The sequence below is a fragment of the Falco punctatus genome, assembly GCF_963210335.1.
Source record: "Falco punctatus genome assembly, chromosome: 2".
In the NCBI taxonomy this organism is placed as follows: domain Eukaryota; kingdom Metazoa; phylum Chordata; class Aves; order Falconiformes; family Falconidae; genus Falco; species Falco punctatus.
The window spans coordinates 81446530-81469699 of NC_137581.1; the positions used below are offsets into that span (position 1 = coordinate 81446530).

The 23170-nt window shown below is 43.5% G+C and overlaps 1 protein-coding gene across 18 annotated transcripts in view; it reads right to left on the reverse strand.

Annotated features, from left to right (window-relative positions):
• Positions 1–21675, reverse strand: part of KDM6A (lysine demethylase 6A) — a 175760-nt gene extending 154085 nt beyond the window's left edge. For 10 of the 18 annotated variants that reach the window (XR_013925809.1, XR_013925810.1, XM_080374263.1 and 7 more), the window contains exons 1-2: positions 21026–21675; positions 20706–20769 (exon numbers count right to left, since the gene is read on the reverse strand). Coding sequence is in view for 16 of the 18 variants with exons in the window: in XM_080374263.1 (XP_080230389.1) it covers positions 20706–20769; positions 21026–21186 (225 nt within the window). In the remaining 2 variants the exon portion in view is untranslated. The remainder of the gene's footprint in view (positions 1–20705; positions 20770–21025) is intronic. The other 8 variants (XM_080374264.1, XM_080374262.1, XM_080374260.1 and 5 more) reach the window with 1 other exon arrangement.
• Positions 21676–23170: the final 1495 nt, after the last annotated feature.

Here is a 23170-nt window from a genome sequence, read left to right on the forward strand (position 1 = left end):
GGCAAAAGGGCGCTTTTAAAGTGCTCTATCACTTTTAAGATGGCGATTTTCATAAATGTCATGACATTACATGTATATATCTACATCTGTGACACAACCACCTGCAACATGAAGGGATAGGCTTCAAAAACAGCTGGAAACTCTCATGTAAACCTATACATTGTTTTGTGTTCTCTTTAAAAGACTGCACAAGATTTCTGAAAGCAATTTCTATCTGAGTGCAACAGACCAATACCAATTACCTACTATAAAGAGCTATATTGTTAAACAAAGGGTTTATGCTCTTGAGGCCCTTCTGAATAAAAGCATTTGGGAAAGTTTGGGTAAAAGATATAAGCAACTTCTTAAGATTTTGAACTACTGCATCCCTACCGTCCAGACAGGAGGCAAACACATTGTCTGTAAGTTGAGAGTGTAAGTACAGACCCAAAACCCACAGGCAGTATTTGGTATCTGGCCCGTTTCAACAACATAAATACATGTGGGATTCAGTGCTTGGATTCTCTCTAGTGAATCTCAATGTTTAATTTTAATTCATGAAGGAATGCAATTTTTAGCAGACATATTTAAGTTACTAAGAACCAAATGTACCTACTGTGGTCTTTCAGATTGTATTTTGGCTTTAATTTCACGAATTCTCTAACAAGGCAAGTACTAACACTGCAGATACGTCAGTATCACCTAACATAACAACTGACAATTTCTATCCTCATACAACTAGCTTTCCTTTACACAAAAGTCACTGCTTTTCAAAACTCACTTGTGAAATAATTTTCTCCTAAATTTGAAAAGTTTTAATTTAGCAACTACCCAGAAAAGAAAAATGAAGAGAGTAAGAATATTCACAAAAAGTCAGCAGCATTATATGTTCTCTGATAAGCTTCCAAGTGTTACGTAGACAATTAAAATGGTTTTGAAGCCAAAAAAAAAAAAAAAGGTTATTCATAACCTGTTGACAAACCATTTAAAGAGGGAATAAACAAACAAAAAGCACCCCACCACCACCTCTCAAACACCAACAGAAATCAGACTGGGTGTCACTTTTTAAGTAACGTTCCATGTCTCATGCTTAACCAGCATTGCTACCTGCAGCATAGTGCCAAAAGAACAAACAGCTCTTTTACCTCAAGAGCTATCAATATGCTACAAGAAAAACAGGTGTTCAGGAATCATAGCAGTTACATTACAAAGAGTATTTTTAAAAGTTTTATAATGCTAAGCTACTGTCTAAAAGCTCTCTAAAAGCAGTATGTTCCAAATAATATTTCACAGCGTTTTTTTTCCAAAACTGGTAGTTGTGTGTGCATGTGTCGTCATCCCCCATTCAAATGGGTAGGAATGTGGAATTAGCTTTCTGCTGCACCATTTATCTAGTTGGTAGGCTTCTAACTCAGACTTACTCTTTTTTCCAAAATACATATAAACAACCACTGCCACCTATTATTTTGGAATGTTCTTAGTTCTCTTAAAGCTGATGAATGCCAATCTTTCTCTCCAAGACAGAAATGGTACCAGCAAGATCAGAAGCAAATGACAAAAGAAGAAATAGATCCAGCAAAATGCAGCATTACAGTTGGACTCTGCTGTCATTTTTGTTCAGGACTCAAGAATTAAATAACTCACTTATTACCCATTTTCGTCAACCTAAGTCTAAATCTGGCATGGTATTTTAAAATTTGAGAAATGCTATTTTCAGTATTGATGTTCTAATGCTACTGATTTCTTTCACTGTCAAAAAGCTATCATTGTCTACATTTACAGCTGTATTACTATAATGAAAGCTAGAGAGTGATATCAGTATTACTATTTTTGTACAGTTTACCTGAAATTGTAATATACCTTTTAAATAGAGACTGTAGCTTTAGGTTGGTGAAACAGGTTTTCAGAGTGACATGCTAAGTATAAAAACATGAAGTGAAAAGACCTTTGTCAATAAACTTTAACAGTTTGTTAGCAAGTAGAATTTTGTGTGATGCCTTCCAGAAGGCTTAGAGGAACTAAATCATGTCCTGAAAACAGGAAATACATGTAATCACACCTCTGTCCACAAAGATCTGAGAACAGTCACTGGGAAGCAGCTGTTAGTACTCTATGTGCATCAGGGGTAGCTGTACTCTACAGTCAACATATTAAGCAAAAAAGTATGAATTGTTATGTTAGTAGTGATGCAATGCAGAAAGACTTTCCCTTGAGAAATGGTGTAAGCTCGACTGCTAACATGATCAAATGAAAGAACGCTTCTATGCCTTAAGAAAACCACATTGATTATTTAGCACTGCCTTGTAAGAGGAGGCAGGAGGAAGGGTCGGGGACACCTAAGCCACTGTGACCATCAGCAGTTGCAAAAGACAAGAATGACACACATTATCTCAGAGTTGTTGTAGATCATCGGGTATGGGGAAAAAAAAAAATTTACAAAACAGCAGAGTCTTCCAGGAAAGCAGCCTAAGAACTGAGCCACAGGAATGCCACAGGCAGCTCTTCAGTTAGAGACAGTGGCAAATAAGCACATGCACATTATACAGACCTGAAAAGAGGGAGTGTCACTCATGGAAGTCAAAGTTAAAATTATGTCCATATGCACAACGATTTCATTCCCTGGTTTTAGTTTTAGAAGTCTTGCTAGGACTTAGAAGTCCAGAAGGACACAAGATAGCACAGAACAAAGTTCACTGCATAAACCAAAAATTTGTGTTAACATTGAATTTGCAGCGGAGGAGAAGGACAAAATAATCCTTTCTCTTACTACAACAATCCAAGTAGTTGTATTCCTGGGCAACTGCATGTGAAACTGCAAAGCTGTCACCAGCTAAAGGATATGGTGTGATTCTTAAATATCCCTCCCTCTTCCTGTAAACTTACAGTTTGAAGGGACTTATAGGTTGTGCATTCACAACCCCCCCAAAACAACTAGGCTTATACTTAATTCATTTCCAGGACTCATTTAAAACCACTGGCACTCACCTACTCCACAACCTCACAGAACAGATGCAACTGGTCAGTTTGTGTCTGACACACAAGTTCGCAGGTGAGGCAAATATTGCATACTGCTCTGCTACAACAGGAGGTTTGCAGTTTAGTGGTACCTCAAGACCAAAAACCAATGCCACTGTAAGGTGTACTTCCTAACTCAAGTTTAGCACTGCAAGCTTTCTCCACCCTGTGATGTCTTTTCCTTCGCCTACTATATAGCCTGACGGAAGCAAAAACTTTCATATTTCAGAGGCCTCTATTTAAACTGCACAATTAATGAAGACATTTATGTCCTGAATGTGGGCTAATTCCAAAAATCTTGGGAGATCCTCCTTCCAGTGGTTATAGTAGTTTTAAACATGTGAAAGAGGGTAAGCATGTAACTTCATGATTTATTTGTGTGGCCCAAGCTACATGTGACCTCCAATCCTACTGCATACCTGGGCTGTATACTCTACACCTTGTTGAGGTACCTCCAGAAACACTATTTGGCTACTTACTCTTTCTTGTGTTAGAAATCTTACCACTACTCACAGTCCACTGTTAGCCATCTTCCCTTTCTTCCCTACTCCCATTCCAGTCGCACACTTTTTTTTTTTATTTTTCATTCCAGAAAGTAAATGTAAAACTACTTCCAAGGCCTACGGTTGTTATATATGGTCAAGTCCCACAGCACAGTTACATTCAGCTCACTGAAGAAGGCCCTGGGTAACCTTATCTACAAAGCTTTTGTGGTGGTTCACATACATGCTTACAGGGTATGAGGGCCCCCCATTTCATTCCCCAAGAACACGGAATACAACTCACACCTCTAAGAGCTCAGACACGACACCAGTCAAAAACTGAAGGCTTTTACATACTGCCTGCATAAAAGTAAATGACACTAAATTAAAGATATTTCTACATGCATAGAAATAGAACAGTAAATACTTGCATGATAGTATACAAGAGAAAACTATTGAGAACCATTGTAAAATATATGTATTTATTAAAAAGTGCTATTACCACAATTAATTAGGTTATTTTTGCACACTTATTCCTGTATTAGTTGAAAAGTACAATAGTAGACTTAAGGAAAGGTAGAGAATGTAACTAGTAATACTGAAAATAAACACTTTGAAACTAATTTTTCTAAAATTAATGAGTGTTTGCCCCCCTCACGCACATCCTTTAATATCACTACATGTGAACTTAGGACCAACACCTAAGGACATCATGACACTTAACGTGATAGGAGGCTAGGTGCATGCAGCATTCAAGATAAACAGCTAAATATGATGCAGGGGGTGGGGTGGAGGGATGGGGGAAACAACAGGAGGGACACGTAAAAAAAATGAATTGGTTAACCTGCTAGAGAGGTTAGGAGGCCAACATTACACAAGCAATGGTGCTTTAAGTGTCTCTAACCAGCCAAAGAAAAGACAATTTATACAGATCTACAGCTTCATACAGAGTAAGTGCATGGGCACTTCATGGGCACTTTTCTGCAGCAAATGCCACTTGGCAGTAGAAACTTCACATTTCAGTACAGTTCCATTCCCTGAGCAAGTGCTGTGCAATAGCATCTCCCAAGAGGAGGTATTCTTTCTCCAAACCTAAGGGAACCTTCCTTGAAGTTCTATGTGCAAAGCAAGAGGTCCAACCAAAGGGATAATCAAAAGCCAAGATTCTGATATATGTGAAGGAAGAAAACCGAATTACAACTCACCTTTACACTAAGAGCCAAAATTATTCAGAAGTAGCAATTTAATTTAATTCCCTTATCTGACTGTGGAAGGACAGGCAGTATCATGATACCTGCCCTGCTCATTTAGTGCCTGTTCTTTAATTTCCAAGCAAGGTGTGAATTCATTCTACTTAAATGAAGTACCAATTTAACAAACAATATGAAGTTACATAGATGTTGCATCATCTTAAGAATGTATCTGTTGTCTAATAATGTTCTTCTACATGCCATCTAAGTAACACTAGCCATTCCTCTTACAATGCAGATTTAATCCACAAAGTATATTGTCCAATGTTTTGTCCAAACCAAGTTAAAAACCAAGGAAAAAAACAGTAGCTTACAACTGCAATGTAAATTGATACAGCAGTTGCAACTTGTGATACACCTTTTATTAAGGACAAAAAGCAATGGCTCTAAAAAATGTTTATTTCCTTAAAAGCCATCACTTCAGAATAGTTTTTATCTAGAGAATATTCTGTCCTAACTTGAGTTTAATCCTGTATAACCATGGTACAGTACAACACTACAAGTTTTTCTGGTCAATTCAGTTAACAAATAGCAAGATCACATTGACATGAGCTGTAAATTCCAATACTTGCAATTTAAGGCAGATTGGAATTTTCAATTATTTAGAAAACACAGAAGATACTGAACGTGGAATTAATACAAGTAGTATCACAACAGCACATGAAGGCCCCAGCTACAGACAGCATAGCTGTTTTACAAAAATCAGCTCTACCACATTCAGTCTGCTCATCACTAGGGTAAGAAAATACCATACACCTTGGTTCAACCTTCCAACTAGGGTAACAGTAGGGAGCTCTGATGGGTTTTGATTCTGACATTGCACGTAACAGTGCAATGATGATAACAAAACAACTTCAACCAGCATATGCTGTGTAAGGACTGCTGCGGTAGAGAAAATGCCAGCACAACTATAGGCAGCAGAGACTACTGTCCAGCTGAGAACATAGTGTGAACATAAACACAACTGAATTTGACAGTACACTGGCTCTTAAACCCAGGTACAAATACATACAGGTACTGATTACTACTACTCTTCAGTGGGGTTTTTTTATTATTTAGAAAAGGGAATCACTGGCAAACAAGGTGCTAAGTGAAAAAGGAAATCTGCTTCTGAGAACATACCAGTTAATTAATTTCAGCAATGATGACAAAAATCTGGGAAAATTCTCAAATATTGCAGAAAAATCATGACAATTAAGTCATTGGAACAGAAATGTGTTCCTTCTCCTTTCCAGCTGTCTGAAGCCTGACAGATTTTAAGCTAATTGTTAATGAATTGCTTTGAATCAGCTTGTTCCATTTTGGGGTTCTAATTGTGGAAGTGAGAAAGCCCTGAGGAAAAAGTTCTGAAATGACCTGTAGTTGGAACTTATTTTCCTGTTTCAGTCGGTAGACCTGCACTCTGCTTACTCACTCCTCTTGAGGCATAGTTTCCTGGTGTTAGAAAATTCCTACCTATCTGTACTGGAGAATCTTTAAAATAAGCATTGGAACCAGTGCTGCACTACTAAGGAAGCTTCACTCTAATCTCATTGCTTAAAAAACAAACAAACAAAAAATCAAGAACAAATTTAAATAATCTCTGAATATCAACAAGCTTTCTCCAGAAGATCCCTGCTGCTTGTCTGGACAATCTAAAACACCTTTAATCACTAAATACAGAAACTGAAGCAAAGCAATCAGGCAAAACCCACAGAGAGCTTGGGAGGGCCAGTGGTGGTGCTAGGCCTTCTCAAGCGGCAGAGAAATCCAAAACTGCTCCTAAGTTCCACAGGTGCCGCAAGTTTCCTGAACCCTGAGAGCTTCTTGTGCAAAATGAATGCTCTTACCCATTTTCACTTTCCCAGGAAGGTCACTTTAATCTAGAAGTCATAGTAAAAAACATCTCTTCCATCATTCTCCGCAACTGAGTAGCAAACACAGGTCTGAAGTGGAGGACATAAACTATTCCATTCTTTCAAACTACCAAGGACTTAGCTTAATTAGCAATTAAAAGTAAGTAGTACAAAAGATTCCTTTCTCACTGGATATAATGGAGTCATCATTGTTCTCAGAGCAAGCTCGAAGTTTGCAACTGGCATTACAGAAAAACATCCTACCATTCAAAAGCAAAAAACAAGCTACCATGGCAGAAAAAAATAAATCAGCTAATAAAGAAAAATACAACTTAAGGTGAAAATGTTTTTACTGGCAGGGAATAAATAGATTGTAATATTCCAATTCCAGCTTTTTCCTCATACAGTTTGGAACACATCCACATTCCCAGATTAACTGAAGACAATCTTCAAGATTAGGCATCACAGTCCTACGCAACAATCATCTCTCTACCATACGTAATTATCTAAGGAATCCTTACACAACCTTCCACAATTCTTCCAACTGTCCCAAATACATCTGCCTACTCTACAACAGATTTCCATACTACAATACAGCTTTTGCTGTGCTTTCCAGGTTATTTTAACATAACAAAAGTCTCCTTTCCAGGTTCCATTCAACTGTTAATACGTTTTTTCAAATTACTTATACCAAATAAACTTTTTAAAATGTCTTGTACTGAGACTACACATAGAAAAAATCCCACCAAGACAGCAAAGATGGACAGTGTATAACTAATCCCAGAAAACTGTCAGAACTAATAAATTCTGTAACACATGAACTTGTAAATTAATAGAGCCCTTTTAAGGATGAAAATGAGATCTTATTCTGCTCATTAGCTAACATGGGCTTTGATGGTCCTTAATCTCATGCTTAATCTCATCTTCAGCAAGAAAACTGAACTCTGCTATAAGCATAAACACCTCTAAACCCTTCCCAGGGTTACATATGTATGTGTATATATATATATATATAAATAAATAACCAGAAGAGGCATTAAAGCCATTTCAACTATTAATTTCCTCCACATAATAACTACAGTTAAGAAAGCCATCCACTACAAAAACTTAACTTGCTAATTAAATTACATATGCTCCTATGCTAAAGGTGTATTTGAGGATTTTCATAAAGATGCCAGAAGCTGGCTCAGACATGCGTCTGTCTCACATCACCTAATGCTTAAGAGTTTCGGTTTCATGCACAGTAATTTTTTTATTTCCCCACCTCTTAAGCAAGGAATAGAGGAGCATGTACTGTTCTGACACAAAATTAGCTGAATAATAACTAGGGATTCTTTTTCAGAAATTAAAAAAAGTAAGAGCTATACTCACCCTTTCTTTTCATTTAAGGAACAGATAAACACTCGTTTCTTCTTTAAAAAAAACAAACAACACCAGAACTCTGGTTAAGAGCTAAAAAAGACCCTTAAGCCTTATTTGTTGATCTTTTTAACAGATAACACCTGACATCAGATAGTCTTTCAATGAGTTTTGTAGTCTCCCATCTTTGAAAACTTACAATGGTCAAGTGTTAATGAAATCACAAATTCAAAGGCTCTGCCCTTCCAACCATTAAAACCCAAGAGACTAAGACTAAGAGACAAACACTCAGAAAACAATACATTGCTGTGCACCACACCAAAGACTAAGAATGCATAGTTTTTTAAAAACCATGGTATGTATAATCTACCTTCAGTTACTATATTTGTTACATGCCCAGAAGCTCCTTTAAAGTTTACCAATGTACTCAATTTTTATACTTCCTTATTCTTCCCACTATCATTTGACTTTTTCTTTCCTACCAGAGATTGCTTATGTCATGGTTTATGACGTCATATGAGGGATGTTCTCCATTTTTCTTATCCTTCCACTTTATCTTACACTCTTTCTATACTTTGTTGCATTAAACTATACTGTTACATTCCCTAGATCAGCATCATTCTCCTTTACACATGCTTTCAATTCCATACTTCAAACTATTTCTTGCCTTTTTAACATATCCACCTATATCTTCCATGCTTGCTCAGCTTGCTTTATCCTTCAAATCTAAAGGCAGCAAAATACGACTTGAGAACAGACACATGAGTTCTTGGCCTTCACTTTCACCTTGAAGAAAGAGGAGAAGCAGTAGGTTTCTTTACTCTTCCCCTCCCCTCCTTGGAGAGGGTAAGTAGGGAAAAGGGAAGCAGCAGTAAAAGACAGACATAGATAATACAGCCAAGGCTTCTGTTGAAGGAGCAGTTTCCTCTACCATGCCTTACTTTTATTTTAAAAACGGGAGACAGCAGAGGCACTGTTCTATTCAGAACTTACAGCATTTAACTCTTACTAAGCTTTTTCACACCCTCCACAAACCCTCCTGAATTTTCTTCCTGTTTACCTCATTTTGAAAACCTTTCGAGGAAGGAACCAGCACCATCAAGAACTGAAATGCGACTGTAAGTTAGCAGTAAGTCAGATGGTATCCAAGAACAAGACTGCGGTAGCTGCTGGAAAGAACACATACACTATGATTTCCACTGCCGTGCCCTCCGCCATTTTGTCTCCATCACTATGTCACCCACTTAATTCCTTGGTTTCCCACTCTTCTTCACATCTAATCTCCTAATCATCTGTTTTCAACCTTTCCACCACTTCCTTTAACTGAAAATCTCTTCCTTTTATTATAACACTGTATTCTGAAAAACCTTACTAGGAGACTTCCATTGCTCCTCTCCCCCAAATCAAACGGAGGCCTGACTTTCAGCAGGCATGAGTTCAAACATAGTTCATGAAGTATGCAACCTAGATCCCTCAGAATCCTTCATTCATCCAGAGCCATGTCCACAGTGACATAAAACAGCTTCATAAAAAAGTATTTCTACAGTACTTGCACATATTCTAGCATTCTCTGCTGCTGCACAGTATGTTCAGATCTGAACCTAAGTCTCCTAGCGGCAGGCTAACTTCACAAAATACTAGGTCTTCCTTCAGGGGGTAATGAAGCTAGGCCACTGCACTCATTCCATCCATCCTCTCCAAAAAAGAAATATAATCCTGTCAACATCTATTCTACCCCCCACAAGAAAATGAGGGAGCAAACCTTTCTGCTTCAGCAATAGTTTTATAAATATTCCTTACAGAAACAGAATCACACTACGCAGAACCCACCCTAGCCTCCCAAATCTCTCTCTTCAAGCACCTGTACAGCCTTTTCTGATCCTGCACAATGAACTCTCTTCATGGAATCATAGAATACCAGGTTGGAAGGGACCTGAAGGATCATCTGATGCAATCCTTCTTGGAAAAAGCTTGGTCTAGGCAAGACGGCTAAGCACCCTGTTCAGCTCAATCTTGGAAGTGGCCAATGCTGGGGAATCCACCACTTCCCTGGGGAGATTATTCCGAAGGCTAATTGTTCCAATTGTGAAAATTTTTCTTCATGTCCAATCAGAATCTCCCCAGGAGTAACTTGTACCCATTACCCCTTGTCTTTTCCACGTGACTCCTTGTAAAAAAGGAATATCCATTATCTTTGTAGCCACCCTTTAAATGCCGGAACATGGTGATACCGTCTCCCCTAAGCCTTTTATTCGCAAGACTGCACAAAACCAATTCTCTCAGCCTTTCATCATGTGGCAGGCTTCCCACTCCTTTGCTCATCTTTGTTGCCCCTCTCTGGACCGCCTCCAGCCTGTACACATCTTTTTTGCCCCTCTCTGGACCGCCTCCAGCCTGTACACATCTTTTTTGCCCCTCTCTGGACCGCCTCCAGCCTGTACACATCTTTTTTGCACAGTGGGGACCAAAACAGAACATAGTATCCCAGGTGTGACCTGACCGGCACCAAGTAGACTGGGGTAATGACTTCTTTATCTCTGCTGGTGATGCACTTGTTAATGCAACCCTGCATCCTGTTGGCCTTTGCCACAGCAGTTCGCTCATATTAAGCTTGCTGTCCACCAGGTCCTTCTGGTCCCTCTCCACAAAGCTGCTCCCCAGTGACATAGATCCAGTCTATGCTAAGTTTTTCCAGGTGCAAGACCTTACATTTGTCTTTGTTGAACTTTGTCAGCCCCCTCTTCCAGCCTATCTAGGTCTTCCTGCAGAGTGGCTCTCCCTTCTGAAGTGTCCACTTTCCCACATGTTTTGGTATCATCAGCAAGCTTCCATCAGGGTACACCTGATCCCATCACCCAGGTCACTTATGAAGATACTAAACAGTGTTGGGCCCAGTATCAACCCCTGCAGGACCCCACTTGTGACAGGTTTCCAGTCTGAAAAGGAGCTATTTACCACCAGCCTGCAGGTACGGCCTGTCAGCCAATTCCCCACCCACCACACAGAGCACACATCTAGACTGTAACACATCAAGTTTCTCTAGGAAGAGGGTGGGAAACTGCACCAAAAGTCTCAGAGAAATCCAGGTAGACAATGTCCACCTCCCACCCCACATCATCTGAGCAAGTTACTTTGTTGTAGAAGGTAATCAGATTTGCCAGGCACAATTTGCCTTTGCTGAATCCACGCTGGCTTTTCCTAATCATGTGCCTCATTCGACTTGCGATAGCCCCCAGGAGTGTTCATTCCAAAACACTCCCAGGGGCTGAAGAATGATGAGCCTAGAATTTCCTGAATCCTCCTTTAAGCCCTTCTTGTAGACAGGGGTTCCATTAGCCTTCTTTCTGGGACATCCCCTGATCTTGAGCATTTCTCAAAGATTATGGTGAGTAGGCTCTCAACAATGTCAGCCAGCTCTCTTCAACACCCTCAGGTGGATGATGTCAAGGCCCATTGATTTATAGGGGTCAAGCTCCTGTAACCGTTCACAGATCAACTCTTCCTTCACTGATGGTGGGTCTGTGTTTGCATCAACCCGGATTTTTGTTCTTAAGGCCAGGGGTAAAGACAGAGGTAAAGAAAGTCGTGAGAACTTCTGCCTTTTCACTGTTGTTGGTGACTAATTCAACTCTCCTGTTTAACAGCAGACTGATTATTTTCCTTCTGTTTCTGCTTGCTGTTTACATACCCAAATAAGCCTTTCTTGTAGTTTTTGACATCTCTGGCCAATTTCAATTTGAGCTTAGCTTTTGCTTTTCTAACTGCGTCTCTGCACACCCTGGCAATGTCCTTCTAGTTCTCAACAGGTATTTATCTGCTTTTCCATCTCTGGTATGCTTCTCTCTTTGTTTTGAGCAGACTCAGAAGCTCTCGGTTAAGCCAAGGCAGTCTCTTGCTCCACCTACCTTCCTTACCTTTTAAGGGGACAGATAAGCTGGTTTTATGCTTCCAGGAGAGTGTACTTGAAAAACTCCCAGCACTCACTAGCTCCTTCATCCTCCACGGGAGCTTCCCACGAAACCCTCCCAACTGAGCTCTGAACAAGCTGAAGTTTGGTCTTCTAATATCAAAAACCTTTGTCTTAGTACTAACCTCCAGTAATGGTTATTTAAAACTAATGAATTTTCCATTTTTACTAGATCGTTTTTGATCTGCATCAATTCTCCAGCCTGATTTACCACACAGGCCAAAAAATTGTTTCACCGGCACATGTAAGAAGCAACAGAGTACTTAGAATTCTGTTATGTAGAGGAAAAATACATAAAACTAAAGTCTTAATTTCCATTTATCGTTCTACTCTAGATTCTTGTGCAACTAAGTTTTCAAATGATAAAGATAATGAAAACAGTGCTTAAATAAAAAGCTAAAATGGCAACTGCAATGCAAGTAACACAATACTACCACAAAAAAAGAGACCTACTTGCTCTATTTTAAAAGCCAGTGCACTGGATCTTTTAAGTAATGCTGAAAATGATATCCTGAAATTGTTCAGAATTTTTAAATTTTCAAAATGCAAGCAGACGTTTAATGAAAAGCACACTGACAAATCAATCTGCTTCAGACTTTAATAACCAATCTATATTGAGAAGTGAATCATAATCCTCAAAATGCCACTGTGAGAAAAGGAAATGACTTAAAGCCATTTTAACAAACAACAATTAATTTAACAACCTACCACAAAGGAAATTCATATGCAGACATATAGCGTTCTGGTTGTAATTCATAACACACTTTTAGTCACTCCCTTTACAAAGCTATAAATGAGTTCTTAATTCTACATCTTAATTAAACAAGCTTCTTCCGTGAACACTACGTAGCAAATGCACAAACCATAAAGGAAGCTATTTTGACAAAATAGCTCTGGTGGTAATCCATGCATCCTCTCATACCCTGAAGTGAGTGTATCTGAGAAAGCATATTCTCCAACTCCCAAACATGCTTAAGGTGCTTTTTGTTCACTAACACAGTATTTTATTTACATGAGGCACACTTCCCTATCATTCTTTAGATACAACAAATAGTATTCAGTATCCAGAATAATATCTGATCCACTGCAAAATGCCGAGAGGCTCATTTTAAAAATGTACCATTCAACAACCTTTATTAGGTCCACAGTCAAACTACCAAATGGTCCATACCACTTTTGACAGTATCAGTAGAACTAGTCTGGAAAACAAGCTTTGAATAGCCTAGTCTCAAAACAGGCCAATCTTGAAAACAGCTTTTCCACAAGAGGAATTACAACTACTATGGATATTTCTATAACATGCCTATCTGTAAAACAAAAACATGTAATAAAATATTTAATTATTTTCTCTTGCTTTACGTAACTTCCCTGGTCCAAAAAACTCAGATAAGACTATCACAGTTCTTCTCTTTCCACATAACAAAAGTGTTTCTGTAAGATTATCCTCTCAGGTACACCTATACAAACCCTGGCAGCCTTCTGCAGAGCTCCATACAGGACAACAGTTCAATTTTGTCTGGTTTTAACTACAAAGAAGTATTCTGCTAGTGAACAAGATTAACGTTGTTAACACTTGTAGCAAAGACAGTCAACTGGTCTCTATAATGACACCTGGAGTTTAATGAGCACCACTTCGATTTTTAATTGTAAAGACACATGACTCAAACATTACACTTCAAACACTATAGCTGCAGAACCTCACCATGAAGGGAAGTTAAAACAAAAAGTAACTTATATATCTTGTACTTACATGTACAACTTAAGTGTGGCACTAAAGGGCTGTAAGTCATATACACATACCTATATGCATCCAGAGTGAGCACAATAATGGCTTATCTTCTGGAATTATCTGAACCAATACTAAAACCTGTCACCTAGTTCAGATATGTATTCACCTCAGATTGACAGGCCATCTGTTTAATTAATTTCTGCAGAATCTGATCTAAGCCCTTTACAGCAGTATTTTAGTAGCCTCAAACTACAAATACACACATTTCCTTCCCTTTCAGACTGTTCAAAATACCGCAAAATCCCTCCCATTACCCAAAAATAGTATCAGTTGAGGACCAAGAACAACAATATTTGTTCACTAACCAGACAACAACCTGAAGTTCAACTCATGCATCTGTAAGGCTGGAAACTAAAGCTTCATTTCTCCACAGAACCGAAGTTTGCCTAATTCTCAGTGGGATAAAGAACAGTGGGCTACACCATATAATTCTGGCACTGGAAAGTCTTGTGACAAATGGTAATCAGTACAAAATCACTTTACAGCTGTAAATATTTTCCATTACTCTCCTTAATTTTGTATCATCTTACTAATGTAATAAAAACAAATGGTTCTACACACACAGAGTTATCCAAGTATGAAACAACTACTCTTTTCTAAAAAGATGTAACAAACATATGGTATAGCTTTTACATCATACTTTCAACACTTATTTCAGATGGTATCAGCATTTGCAGATAGTCTTACCTCTGTAATCATCAAGTCCACTCAACCCACTACAGTGAACAAACAGCTATAAAAGGCTGGCAAGAGGCAGAGCGCCATGCTCTTCACAAGCAGAAAGCACACCTGAATACTATGTATAGAGAAAAGCTTTAGATGGTCTACTTCTTCTTCACATGCAGTACCTGAGATTACTTGTATAAAAACGTGACAGCTAGAGTCTGCAAGTATCATAATGCACAAATGGGTCAATGGCAGGATTTTAGTGGTTAAATTACTGGAACGGAATTCAAGAAAAACAATTGTTTCCCATCCTCGCCACTGGTTTTCTTTACACTTCCAAAAATTAAATAATTTATCAAAACCTCTGTTCCCCAGCTGCTAAAATATAGTATTTCTCTCTCTTCTCCATCCTGAACTGCTGCCCACCTTGTCTCTTTAATTATGAAGTCAGTAGGGCACAAATTACTTAAGTCTGTGCACACGTGTCACTTAAAAGAAACCACCACTTCAGCCTCCAGACTCAGTAGACCAGTACTTGGAAGCTACAATATGTAACATTTTTTCCATAAGAAACATGAAAAGCTACTATAACAAAGAAAAATCTTATACTGTATTCCCTATTAATAATCTCCCAATAGCAAACATAAAGCTTACTGAGATGCAAATACAAATATGCTAGCTGTCCTGCAATCTTTAACTACACTTCTTCAAAAGCATGTTGTTTGCAGAGATAAGGTCCATTCTTGCCTGCTCACTGACATATTAAAATGACAACTGTAACATTTGGAACTTCATAAATCTCCTTGCCTTCAGCAAGTAGTAACAATACTACACTTTAAACTTAAAGTAAATCAAAACAGTTAAGAATCTATTTGTTGAGCAATAAAAAGAACCATTTGAAAGAACTATGCCTTGAACACTAGTTTTGAGAGTATCAAAACGTGCCAAGTATCTCACACTTAAAGTACAGTATAACGTCCATTAAAAGAAAAAAGAAAGTTGTTTTTAACACCAGATGATGTGCAAATATTGCAAACCTATAACGGAAGTCTTTAAGTTCCAGGATACATAAATATCACATAGACTGTAATTGTAATTTTAAAATATAAACTTGACACAACCATGAACTATAGAATATGTCATCCATTACACCTTAATTGGATCCTAAAAAACCCTACCCTATTAACATAAAGCCCAAATTGTATACAGACAAATACCAAGCTTAAAAAAAAAATCCGTCAGTCCAAGTTATCCAATAAACAGACTTAATTTTTACTTAAAATCTCTCCACTTCCAGACACCTTCAAAAGGAGATGGAAAACCAGTTCCACCCATAACACAATTTACAAGATTTTAACCAACTTCAAATTGTTCCATAGTAGCAGACAGTCTGCCAGATAACAAAGAATAAGAAATGCAGAACTTACTTTAAAAAAAAAAAAAAAGAATAATCAAGGAACAGCTCAGATAAAAGTTTACAGAAACTAGAGGCTGCGCACTTTGTGGAATACTTTACAAATGTCTCATGGTACCAATTCCCAGTTTCTCAATTCCCAGCACTGCCATTATATAAGACAAACACCATAATTCTTTTCAAAGCAGTATTTCTTTGTTTTGATGAAAATAAATTAAGCCAAAAGCATTTCCAAAGTTATTAAAAAAAAAACCAAACAACTTTATTACACCTAGACTAATCTGCTAAATTTTTTCCTGCATAATTATTTTTCAGGCAGTCTGTTATAATTAAAACAGGATATTTAATTATAGATTAGTAGAAAATTATCATTAATGTCAACACTAAAGGGAAAAGGTCAATAAATACTAATTCACACTGTCCAAAACTATTTTTAAACAAGCGACACTTACAAGAAAGATGAAAGAATATTGTCAGCCTGCACTTACTTTGTATGCTTAATAAAAAGCACAGATAATTACTGTTAATTTTTTCAACACATGTGGCCTTTACACAAAGGAAATACCATTTTTAAAATCAGACGGAAAACAAAAGGGCTGCAAAACCACAAAAGGTTACACAGAGACCAAAAACTGGCATATTGCATGAAACTACTTCATATCTCTTTAAATTGATGTCAACATCAATACTTTCAAATGGAAACATGCTTCAAATTTTGTCTACAGGATATGACAAACTGATTAAACTCAATGAATAGGAATTAACAAGCATCTTATGCCCAATACATTAGACCAGCTACATCACCCTAAATCTGTACGTAAGACAAATAATTATAGCTTACAAAACAAAGGCTTATCACTGCAAGAAAGTCAACTTTGGCTAAACATTGGAAGTACCGTTAAAAATAAAAAATATGAAAAAAAAAAAGAAGAAAAAAAAAGGAAATGTTTTGCAATTCACTTCCAATACAAAGGATGTTCTCTCCCTCCCTCTCTCCCTCCTCACACACACACCCCCCAGTCCTTAAGCATCACCTCCTGCTAACAACATCTTCCTGGGAGAGAGACATCAAGATAACAGCAGGGGTTTAGGTTTTGTTTTGGGGGTTCTTTTGCTCCTTCACATTAATGTTCTTGTCAACTACAAAAGCGTAACAGTGAGCACTTTCTCCAGTACAAGACTGGCTACACTGGATTTTCAGCATTTAAACCCATTTAAAATGTGAACTCTCAATTTCCCTCTCCCCCAAAACCACACTGGCTGCAAACTATTATTTTCAAGCTCCTTTTCTGCACAATAAATATAAATTTTTTGGCAACAGAAAATTCTATTCTTCTGGCACACATACTAACAGCACGTACACCATTACAGGAAAGTTTGATTTCTTCTGGCTTATCACATATTCAATACATGGAGCAACAATACAATATTCCTGACCTTTAGTCTATAACTTCAATAATTCATAAAATTGTATAGATCTGATGTCTTATCTGCTCATTTGATTTGCTACACCCAGCAGCAGGACTCAGTTTAGTTCACGAGACTACCACCATACATCCTACAGAGCAAAACTATGGAAAAAGGGAGACTGCCATCCAAACCTGGAGCATGAATGAACCCCACAACTATGCTCCAGACATGAAGCTCCCTCCATCCCCGAAAGAGATCCCAGAGTTCTTCTTACTAAACTCTGTCAGGGTGTGGCTTCATTAAATCAGAGTTCCCACTGCAAAGGCTTCATGAAATCTCCTGGTGGGCCTGGCAAGTGACTTTAGCCAATGCACTGCCTGCCTGCTGAGTGAACCCCAGGAAAACCAAGAGTAGTACCTCCTCGTACTGAGGCACCAAATTCAAACCCACAACAGAATCTTGCTGCTGCACAAGTACCTGTGCAGGTAACAGAGCAGTTCCCTCAACACTTGCAACCCAGGACCTCACCTCCCCCTGCAACAGTCTCCTCAGACGTGTACACTTCTACCACCTTCGCCACAGGTAACCAGGGAACAGTCAGGCGCTCACAGAAGAGACGCTGCTACAGCCTGCCTTTTTAAAAGGTTCAGTAGCAGGTGGACTATTCTCACATCGAGGGGAGTACTGATAATTTTTTCCCTTTGTGAAGGATTCTTTTGGAAACATGACTCAATGGTTTTCCTTACCTGCTTTACTTGCACCTATCTCTCATATTACTCTACAATGCGCTGGCTTGTAGATTCTTAAATCAATCTGTTAGGATTTCATAATTATGGAGTCTAAGGTCTTTGTTAGCTGTTGTTGCTCCGTGCACAAAAGGGAAGATTTTGTTACTATCGCTGTAAAACCTATTAATTAAATGCACATATCTATGGCCACACTTTCTACAATAAAAATAACTGTTACATGGAATTAAGAGCTATCTGCTAGAATGACGACCCTAAACCTTCTCATACAATGTAAACTGTATGAAGGTGCACACACAGAAAAAAGGAATTAAGTAAAAAATATCTTAAAATGAGAACTCCTTCCTTATCGGTAACAGTAATTGAAATACACACACATTCCCTGAAAAGTAAAAAGCACAAACAAAATCAAACCTGGTTCAAGCCAAGAAATTCATCTCAAAACATCTTTGCACTGAACAGTAACATTTTAATCATTCTACTTCCTTAACAATTTACTTTTCTCAGAGTCAAGTTTTATGAAGAACATGCTTGTGAGTTAGCTTGCAATTCATAAAGGTCCAAAACATTGTCAGAAAACCGAGGTAAAATAGCAATATATTTGGTGGGGTTTGGGGGTTTGTGGGGGTTTTTTTTTAGTACTTGGTACATGGATTCATACATTGACACTGTAGGAGAACACACGATATTTCTAGAAACACACTTCAAAATTATCAAAATGCCCCACAACTTCAGTCATCTCAAACAAGACTGTATATTCTAAAATACAATCTTTTTCGACTAGCATAGAAAAGAAAATACATTATATGCAGGAAAGTACTCAAAACTCACCTAATATGCTGAATTGCTGTCTGCGTTACTTAATTTTACAGTACGCAAAATAAAACTTAACCTAGTCATGTTATGCGACAGACAATCTAATTATATATGTTGCTTTTATGTTCTATCTGGCATCCTTAAGGTCTATCCCATACATGACTCTCCAATATTTCCGATGGCCTCAACAGCATTCACAGAGCAGACATTAATTCTGGTCCACTAACAGTTAACGTACATTATTTAACTCATCTGACATGTCACTCCCTTGCCTTTCTGACTTATCGGAAGAAGTATTTTTATAAATAACTCCGAAAATCAAAAGGAAACCACGACATTTTTTTAAAACATAAGCACAAAGAAAAGTGTACTTGCTTTTCGTTCCATCCCTGCCCCCTCCCCCCACGTCCTGACATTGAGCTTCTCCAATCATGCCAGAAATAAACATCTAAACACAAGTAAGGGCCTAGGCTACCAGATTCAACACGCTTTAGAGTGAGATCTTCAGATCAACCAGGAACAGCATGAGAAAAAAAAAAAAATCTCCACGGGAAAGTATCAGCACACAGCACGGGCACAACAATAGGATGAACAAAGTGTCAAATGCAACGCTACTGACAGGAACAAGTCAGAAAGCAGGAACCAGAACAACCCAGTCCTCTGCTTCAACCGTGTGGTCTTTTAAAAACAGTGTTCGACTTAATCTGTTAGACAAACGCTTTCTTCGCATTCGGTCTTTAAATACAACCGGCAGACACTCCGCCCGCACAGCCTTTGTCAATAGCTTACGGGCGGGCAGCAGAAATGTGCTACAGGTTGATAAGGAGGACACCGGCGCTGCAAACGCCCTGCCTGCAGCAGGAAAGCACCCAGAAAGAACTTGCAATGCGCAGAAGAGTTTCCCTCAACGTTCACCGGGGGCTTCACACTCCAGCCGACGTGCATATTCGTTCCCGGTATTTGTTTCGTGTTTACCTCCCCCCCACACACTTCTTTCTCCTCCCTGTCCGGCCATCTTGGGCCGACAGGAGCAGCCATTACTTAACTAAATGACAGGGCCAACAACTTTTCAGACAAACAAACATCTCTCTCAAAAGGCCGGGCAGGCTCCAGCAACCTGCAGGCCGTCCTGCTCCCTGACAAGCCGTCCGGCGGCGGGGACGGCGCGGGGCCCGGCGGGCGGGACACGGCGCTCGACGAGGACCTGGCACGCTGGCGGCAGCTGGGCCCGGAGAGTAAACAAGTCACTCGGCGCCGGGCTCCGGGAGCCCCTCAGCACCGCGCCCGGCCCGGCCCCGCTCCCTGCGGCCCCCGGCCCGCTTCGCCCCCCGCCGCGCCGCCGGGCGCAACCGCCGCCGGGCAGGGCGCGCGCAGCCGCCGGCCCCCGCCGCGCGGGGCGAAAATCACGAGGGAGGGTCCGGGGAGAGGCCAACGTCAGCAGCGCCTCGCGCGCGCCTTCCCCCCCCGCGCCGCCGCCACCTCCTCCTCCTCCCCCTCCCTCCCGCCCCCGCGCCCCCTCCCCCGCCCCGCCGCTGGGCGTTTGCTCCCAGCCCCGGGCTCCGGCCCCGGCGCGCAGGCACTTTCCCGTCCCGGAGCCGGACGGACACCCGCAAGGCCGCGCTCCCTTCGTCCCACACCCGGCCCCGCTCGGCTTCCTCCCGCGCGGAGAGCCGCGCCGAGTGCGCGGCGGGGAAGTTGGGGGAGGGGGGGAAGGGGCAAAGGCGGCAGCGACGCGTGGGGAGACCGCGGCGGGGGGCGAGGCAGAGCGCCCTGCCGCCCGCGGGGACGTGCGGCCGCGGGTGCCCCCCCCGCCCCACCACCACACACGCACTCTCGCACCCAGATGTACACTCGCACGCACACACTCACCGTGTGGACCCGGGGGACCGGAGGGAGGGGGCGGCTGGGCCGGGCCGGCTCCCTCCCCTCCCCCCTTCCCCCCCCCCAGCCCCGCTCCACATCCACCCTCGCGCTTACCTTTAACAGCAAGGCCTTCGTTCTGGCGCCATCTTCATGAAGCCTCAGAAATCCGAAGAGTCGGCTGCAGAAGGGGAGCGGGCGGGAGGGAGGGGAGAGAGGCACAGGCGTTAGCGAGAGTCAGCCCCCCGCACGGGCAGGCAGGCAGGCTCGCTCCCGGCGGGCAAGGGCAGAGCGCGGCGGCGGCGGCCGGGAGCCCGCACACGGGCACACACGCACTCCCGAGCGGGGAGCCGCGGGCAGGGGAGGGGGGAGACACGGAGGGAGCGCGGGCCGAGCCGGGACACGGAGGCGGCCGGGGCGGAGTGGGGAGCGGGTACCTGTCGAGACCGGATAGGGCTTCTCTCTCCTCGGCTGTCAAGCTGGCGAAGTCCTCCTCGCTCTGGCCGCTCGCTTTCCCCGCCGCCATTTTCTTTTCCTCATCACCGAAAGGAGCAGCAGAGGCGGCGGCAGCGGCGAGCGACACTCCGCACGATTTCATGGAAACGCAGCGTAATTAACTCACGATCGCAACCCCCCCCCCTGCGCGCCCCCAACACCCCCCAGCGCCGGGCGGGGCGGGGTGCCCGACACACACACACACCACAACTTTTATTACAACAACAACAGCCGGCAGGGAGGGGGAGGGAGGGAGGGAGGGAGGGAGGGGAGAGGGAGGGAGGCGGGGGGAAGCCCCGCTGCTCGGAGGAGGAGGGAGGGGGGAGGGAGCCCCAGCGCTGGAGACTCGGGGGAGGTGGTGGGGGGGGGAGGAGGAGGAGGAGGAGGAGGCGGCGGCTGCTGCGGCGGATGGCGGCGGAGCGGTGTTTACATCGCCGCGGCGCCGCTCGCCCCGGCGGCGAGGGGTGCGGGGAGCCGGGGTGACAGGGGCCCCGCCCGCCCTGCCGCGCGGGGTGTGTTTGCCGCCTGTACAAACTTCCCCAGCAGCTGCCCAAAGTTGTTGTAATTGTGTCACACAGCGAACCCCACGCCGCCACCGTGACCCCCCCCTCCCCGCCCGCCCGCCCGGGCCCACGCAGCCAATCGCCGCCTCCGCAGCGCCGCACGTGACCTTTGTTGACTTACGTCAGTCATAGCGCTCTTCCACCGCGGCGCTTCGGCTTGGTTGGCCTACGGCGCCCGCCTCCCTCGCAGGCCTCATCGCATTGGTCGGCGTCCGAGGGGAGGGGGCGGGTTTCCTGGGACTCGCGGCTTGTGACAGGCCAGAGAGCCGTCAGTCAGAGCAGCTTTTCGATTTCCCAGCGCCAGCAGGTTTGCGTGCGCCTTTAAAAACCGGACGACGGGAAGGCGGGGGAGGGGGGGGGGGTTCAGGAGTGGCGGGCGTTGGGGGTGGGAGGAGGGAGGGCTGCGCTCACGGGCGGAGTTGCGTAACTGGGCCTCCAGGCTGGGGGAGCGGAGGTCGCTGAGGAAGCGGGCTTCGTTTAGCGCCTGGCGGGCGGGGGCCGTGCCGCGCTGGCTGCGGGCATTCGCGCTCGCCCTGCCTTGCCCCGGCCTGGGCGCGGGGCGCTCTTGGCACACCCGGAAAATAGTGGCCTCCCCGCGCGGGGAGCAGGGACGGCGCTGGCTGGGGCTCCGTGCGGTCGGGCCGCGGGCGGGAGGAGGAGGCGGAGGCGCTGGCGCCCGAGGGGCGGTTGGGCGGCAGGTAACGCCCTCCGCAGCAGGGTGGCGTGGCCGGAGCGAGGGCAGGGCCCGTGGCGCGGCGGTTGGCCTCGCCCGCCCTGGGGAGCAGGGGTGCCGCTGTCCGGCCTGCGGCTTTCGCCGCCCACTCGCGGCAGGCGGGGATTTTCCTGGGGGCGCGCGCCATCGGCCGTGGGGCACCCGCTTCGCCGACGGACGAGCGCGTGGCGGGGCTCGGGGCGTGCTGCCCGCGGGGGAGGGGGGGGCGGAGCGGGGCGCCGCGCCCAGGGAGAGCCCCCCCGCCTCCCGTGGAGCCCCTGACAGGTGGAGCGGCGCCCGCCGGCGCGAGCCCCGCGGCCGTCACGTGGCGCGGGGGCGGGGCTTGGGGCGAGAGCGCTCTCGCGAGGCCGGGAGGGTGGGCGGGGCTGGGCGCGGCAGCCGGGCGGGGGGCGGTGCGGAGCGAGGCGCGAAGGAGCGAGGCTGGGCTGCCGGGGCGTCTCGCGGCGGTAAAGCTCAGCGTTTCTTCGGGCGTCGCGGGGCAAGGGCCCTTCCGTGCTCTGCTTGCTGCCCCTTCTTCACAAGGCCAAGCCTACCCCCAGCCTTCCTGGTGGCTTAAATGTTACCTGGGCAGCCTTGGTTCCTCGGCCATCCCGGTCTTGCCCAGGAGCTTGAGGGTGCAGTTTTCTCTCTGCAGTCCCATTAATTTACCCGTTACAGTTAGGAAACTCAAGGGTTTTCCTAGCAAGGTTTTTGAAAATCATTAGGTCTTGGGTCTCCTATGATGCTTATGAGGAGATGAGCCTCCTGTAGGTGTGTGGTGGCACAGCTTGCTTGCTCGTACCCATTTTGCT